The following is a 6,215-nucleotide window of genomic DNA, read 5'->3' on the forward strand; positions in this document are numbered from 1 at the left end:
AGCCTAAAATGTTTTGTTTTGTCCAGACTTCACATCCAAAAGATATTTAGACAATTACCATCAAGGACTGAAGGAACCAGAAAATATTCACATTTAAAAAGCGCAAATCAAATAATTTTGGTATTTTTGTGTTAAATTGTTTTTCTCCAAACGATTAATCGATGAACAAAATAGTTGTAAATTCATTTTCTATCAATGAACTATGAATTTATCGACTATTTGTTGCAGCTTTAATTACTTTAAAGACCATTATGGCAACTTAAACATGGACTACTCTACACAGGCTTCAGTGTCATCCTCAGTTATGCCCTGCAGTCCCACTGGCCCCAGAACTTGAGCTTTTATTTACTAGGCCGTCGGCGGTGGTATCTTTCTCTGAGAAAGAAGCTCCATTCTCTGTCCGAGCTAAATCAATATCCCATTATAATGTTTCAGAGGGAAGTGGCTTCGGGGGAAGAAAGAGAAATAACCTAATATATTATGGTAACACCTATCCATGGATGGGTCTTTCTGCGTCTGTGTTCGGAGGTGAAGTTAGGGTGAAGTTGTTGGAAATGAAAACTGTTGAGTTTAGAGAATATGGAAGACCCAAACAACAAAGAAAAAAAAAAACTGTTGATGATTGAAAAGACCTTCCCTGGGATTATCTTGACAGTGTGCTGTTTAACAAAATCTCTGCTTGATATGAGACACTGAGAGAAAGAAGAAGAGACTGTCGAGGATGATGAAGGAAAAATCCATGCAACACAGTTCAATGTTTTAATGGGCGTTTTTTTTTTAATTGAAACCAGCTTCACTGATAACAAACATGCAATATCACTGTACAAGCCAACACCACAGATAAGTGTTACTCATTCAAATCTTGACACATTGTCAAGGATTAGCCAGCAGCACACACGCGCGCACACATGCGCGCACACATACACACACACACACACACACACACACACGCACACGCACACACACACACACACACACACACACACACACACACACACACACACACACACACACACACACACACACACAGACACGCTTTCAGATGCTGTGCAGAGATAAACACACTCTACCTCTTTTGCTCTTTGACATACACAGACTCGCACGCACGCACACACACACACTCACGTACACACAGTCATATTTACATATCACAGTGAATGAAGGGTAAAAAACGATGCGGGGAGGAGGATTACACTGTTCTCCTGGTCCAACTAGAGATGAGAATGGCAGCACAGGTCCAGTGATAGCGAGTGTGTGTCTGACTAAGGTGGGATAAGAAGTGAGATGATGACAGTGAGGATGTGAGTAGAAAACGAGACCCTTTATCAGCATCCTAAACTCTGCGCGGTAGGGAGGCGTCTTGGATGGGCGCAGTGAGACTGCTAATATAAAAGAAAACAGGTCTGCGTAGAATAAATCAGTTTTTTTTTTTGTTGTCAAATCTACTCAGTCTGTGCTACATTTAAATGCGTGGTGTTATTACAGTATCATAAATACAGGGCTTAATAAATAGGTTTTGGGGTATTGCTTGGATGATATAACAACTCATATCACTGCCAGCCAATGCGCTTTTAGAAATGTAAATCAGAACGCAACAAAAAAACAAAACAAAAAATTAAACAAAAAGTTAAACAAAAAAAGGCCACACTACCAACAAAAATATACCTTCAAATTCCAATAAATAAATAAATACTTTAAAACATCATACAAAATTTTGACATTACCCTTTTTTTTCTCCAACATTTAATGGAAGTTCTGTCTACAAATGTTAAGATAATAAATATATTTAGTATTTTTAGTAACAGTTAGGTTTAGGTGGGTTTATTTGGGATATCTCATATCTTTAAGCAAAAACTGGATTATAAACAGTAGGAAAGATCTCTGCAGAAACTCTATTTAATACTGCTCATATCACAATGGTTACGACACGATAAAATACTGCAAGTTATCAAAACTGTACAGAAAAACTTACAAGTTTCTCTAAAATACATTTTCACTGTTAGTGTGGGAGGAGAGATGCGAGAGAGAAAGCTTGTCTCTGTTTGAGCAGCTGAGCAGCAGCAGCCTGCCGGACAACAGTCGTTACCAGTCGAAAACCTCTCTCCACGCGCTGATTGTTCTGCCCTCTGCCGCTCTGGTCCGCAGCAGAGCTCTGGTCACCTGGGTCCCTCCCCCTTGTCAGCCACTCGCCACACCCTTTCTGAAAGCTCTTGATGGCTACTATAAGTCTACGCGGAGCTAAAGACTCACAGTCTAGGAAGAAAGACGACTGCAGCAGGGCGAGCCAGCCCACACGTTTCTACTGGCCAGTTCAGAGTGTCAAAATAGTTGAAGATTCTTTTCTTCTTTTCTCTGTCTGTCTGTGTGTGTGTGTGTTTTTTTTTTTAAATGTATTTCTTAGATATTCATCTAGCTAATCTACTTCACGGTTACAGGTGTGAGTGTTAGTGGCGCCCCACCAGGCGGTGGGGTGTTTTTGGCTGGGTGAGGGCGGTGCCACCCTGGTAGTGTGTGTATGTGTGTGTGTTTTTTAATGTAGAAGAGGGCGGCTTTGGGCCAGCGGGTCAGCGATGGCGGTAGTGTCTCATGAGGGGGACGATGCAGGAAGGAGGTCCCGAGAGCTTGAGGAAGGGGTGCTGGAGGAGTTCCTGGGCTGTGGCTCTCTGCGACGGCTCCCTCACCAGCATCAGGTCCAGGAAGGACCGCAGCACAGATGACACCTGGAGGACGTAAAGAAACACGTTATATCTGCTCTTTGATTCGATCTGTGATTGTTGAGAGTAAAGGAAAGTCGTGACTAAGAAACACTGCCAAATAAACAGCAGAGCATTAAAAATATGGCCATAGGTCTGTTCATCCGATCTTGTGCATGCTACCCAGCGGATATTATCAATTTACCTCAAACACTAGCGTGAGGTTGACATTTGAGATCTCCAGTAAAATGTCTCAATGTCTGTGCTGTTTTTTAACCAGCGGAGTGGAGAGCCACACATAGCAGAGCTGAGCAACTCTGCATCTGCTGTTTAGCTGCGTTTGTCTTGTTTTGTTGTTCCTTATTTCTGTTGTTGATGGTTTTGACTGTAAAACATGGCAGACAGGAAGAGGATGGGCTGATATTCTGCTGCTTTAAAGCAAAAAAGTCTGCTGTTTTGAAAGGAACTTATTGCCTGGCCCTTTAGGACTTCCATGCCGTAGCCTATTCAAAGTGAATAATTTTATACACAGTTTTACAAAATGCAAAGCTTTTTGTACAGAGTTTGTTTAAAATTGTTTTAAAAGTATCTCATTTTATGGCCTTAGTATACATTAGTAAGGAAGTTGCCTGTTTCTTTGTCTATTATGGAGTACGAAATATAACATATATAAAACACAGCATCTGGAGGTAAAAGTGACATGTTGTCTTTTCAGTGTACTGTGTGCAGAGAGCCGTTAGTATCATGGAGATTTAATAGTCAGAATAACTCATTAGGCAGAAAATCGATGTGTCACTCTTATGTCTCAAATGGAAAAGTCGCCTGGTGCTGGCATGACTAAAAAGGGTGAAACATTGTTGTGTTTCATCTCTTTGGAAACAGTGTCAAAATCATCAGTGCAAACTGACTTTTTTTAAATCTCACTTTGGCCTAGTGAGAGTTATTGTATTTCAAAGTTCACCCAAGTGTCCCTTATTAAGAGAGGCCCAAGTTAGTTTTGGGTTTGCATTTGTGGAGTTATTACTGATTAAACTGGGGTTGTTTTTCGGTCTGAAATAAAAGCGCTCAAGTTGTGTATCTGTCAATGCAGAATGTCCTTCTTCTGTTCTAGTTGTCCAAAGAACTAGCATTAAAATCCCTCCTACCTTGTGCGACTCTTTTAGCCGTGGGGGCAAGTTGTCTCGTATCCTCCTCATGGCCTGCAGAGGGGGCTCATTGAAGTAAGGGGGCTCTCCGTCCACCATCTCGATCACCATGATGCCTAAAGACCAGATGTCCACCTACACACACAAAAGCAGTCATATTACACTGGGAAAGCACTTAATTCAGAGCAAAATTAACCCGTGTCTGTGTCGTCCTCACCTCAGTGCCATAAGGTAGTCTTGAGATGACCTCTGGTGCCATCCAGTAGGGCGTGCCCACGAGGGACTTCCTCTTGGGCACCTCTTTGGAAACTTGGGCACAAAAGCCGAAGTCTGATAGCTTTATCTGGGACACACACACACACCATGCTGCCTTCAGGTTCCACCCTCAAACATGTTGGTGTGTGGACACAATATATGAGTTCAGAAGTGCACTGACCTCCTGTGATGAGGAGCTTTTACACAAGACACTAATCTCCTGTATTAGCAGTTAATTATGCCCCAATTAATCATGTCTTATCAAGTTGTTAGGAGGCATTAGGCTGAATTTAATTACTGGGGCACGAGTGGTAATTGATGATGATGAGTTTTTGGCACTGGCTGTTGACAAGTGGCAGAACTGGCACCCGTGGAGAAGGTCAGTGAGTGAGTGTGTGTGTTGAAGTCACCAGTGACACGAACACGGACGGATATTAAAACCTCGGGTATAAATAAGTTCACTAAATTAATTGGTAACTGGCTCGTAGCATCCCAGGAGAAGTGTGAATAAATAATATACGTAAACACACAGATCATGTGCACTTACCCTGCCGTCGCTGGTCAGGAGAATGGAGTCGCTCTTGATGTCACGGTGGATGACGCCCTGTGTGTGCAGGTAGGACAGAGCCCTCAGCACCGACAGACACACTGTAGCAATCTGCTCCTCGTTCATCCTGGAAGGAGACACAAACAAACGTGTCCGCAATAATCAGACCTTTATTGATCGAATATCAGCTATTCTTACCAGGAGGGCTGCCCCCCATATAGTTCACTAGACGTTAGTCTAATAATTAGAGTCCAACAGAGTGGAGATAGAGCAGAAATCCAGTTTGAAAATAGGCCCCTGTAGCCTGCAGCGGATGTAGCTGCAATGTGCCGAGCAGGCAGGAGGGTCCCATATGGAGAGACGGGGCGATGCAGTGCGTCTGACTGAGCTCACACAAAAACTCACAGCTCCACTGAACATTAACATCTAGACCCAGCTGGCCAGGCCGTGCTGTGTGTTTATGAGTGTGTGTGTGTGTGTGTGTGTGTGTGTGTGTGTGTGTGTGTGTGTGTGTGTGTGTGTGTGTGTGTGTGTGTGTGTGTGTGTGTGTGTGTGTGTGTGTGTGTGTGTGTGTGCACGCGCTTTACGTGCATCAACATGTACTACATTTATGTATGTTCCCTGTTGTTTAAAATGATTGTCTCTATTTCTGCACATGTACTGTACGTGATGGGAGATCAGAACACACACACACACACACACACACACACACACACACACACACACACACACACACACACACACACACACACACACACACACACACACTCGCATATCAGACACACATTTGACACCGCAGATTGCAGCAGATTTTATTGTCACACATGTATGCTTTTACAATCACGAGATAAATGAGCTTTCTGCTAATGGAAAACCGACTGGATAACTCAAAGTGAATGGGATGAAGACGTGTACACAAAAAACAATTCACCTCTTCCCACATGTTCCTTCACCCACAAACATACACACAAACAAACACACACAACTGAATGGAAAACAGGATTACTGAAATAGAAAATTGTTTCACAAAGTGAAAAACAATTTTTAATGAGCCTGTAAGGGTTGTCAAGGGGAGGAGAAATACACATGCACCTGTGTACACGCAAGCGTGCAGGCATTTACAAACGCACACACAGTAGCACAAGAATCCGCGTGAAGTGCAGCTCATTAACCAACTTTAAAAGTATAATTGAAATTTGAACGTGACCGAAATAGTCCAGGAGACGCCCATTATGCTGATGCTGGCTGGTGCTGTGCGCTAGAAGTGTGCGTGTGTGTGTGTGTGTGTGTGTGTGTGTGTGTGTGTGTGTGTGTGTGTGTGTGTGTGTGTGTGTGTGTGTGTGTGTGTGTGTGTGTGTGTGTGTGTTCAAAAAATCTCAGCTTGTGTGTTTGCTGCCAAACAGCCGAGTGAGCTGATGAGGCTTGCGCGACGCAAGGCAAGAGGCGGTTATTTCCACAACAAAAGGCTTAACAGAAATAGCACGAAGCTTTCACCTGGACAAATACAGTAGGCTGAAATTACCAAGAAGATAACACACTGTTGTTGTCCTTAGATTTTCTCCTTGACTACATAAT

At 43.0% G+C, this 6,215-nt stretch overlaps 1 protein-coding gene across 1 annotated transcript; it reads right to left on the minus strand.

Moving 5' to 3' along the window:
• Positions 1-2,373: 2,373 nt before the first annotated feature.
• LOC138630105 (serine/threonine-protein kinase PAK 5-like) lies at positions 2,374-4,799 on the minus strand. The gene is made up of 4 exons (XM_069714234.1): positions 4,641-4,799; positions 4,056-4,181; positions 3,839-3,973; positions 2,374-2,720 (listed from the first exon to the last, which is right to left on the minus strand). The coding sequence occupies exons 1-4, from the start codon at positions 4,764-4,766 to the stop codon at positions 2,565-2,567; spliced, it is 543 nt and encodes a 180-aa protein (XP_069570335.1). The 5' UTR covers positions 4,767-4,799; the 3' UTR covers positions 2,374-2,564.
• Between the last annotated feature and the right edge of the window lie 1,416 nt (positions 4,800-6,215).

This window comes from Brachyistius frenatus, unplaced genomic scaffold, assembly GCF_029030835.1.
Source record: "Brachyistius frenatus isolate BFR_SWC_R1_liver_20210118 unplaced genomic scaffold, ASM2903083v1 Contig_128, whole genome shotgun sequence".
Taxonomy (NCBI): Eukaryota; Metazoa; Chordata; class Actinopteri; family Embiotocidae; genus Brachyistius; species Brachyistius frenatus.

Coding starts and splice junctions, on each gene's coding strand:
- LOC138630105 (XM_069714234.1), bottom strand. CDS start 4,766: ATGAACGAGGAGCAGATTGCTACAGTGTGTCTGTCGGTGCTGAGGGCT. Junction 4,182..4,640: donor TCCTGACCAGCGACGGCAGG/GTAAGTGCACAT, acceptor TGTGTGTCCCAG/ATAAAGCTATCAGACTTCGG. Junction 3,974..4,055: donor GACTACCTTATGGCACTGAG/GTGAGGACGACA, acceptor TTGTGTGTGTAG/GTGGACATCTGGTCTTTAGG.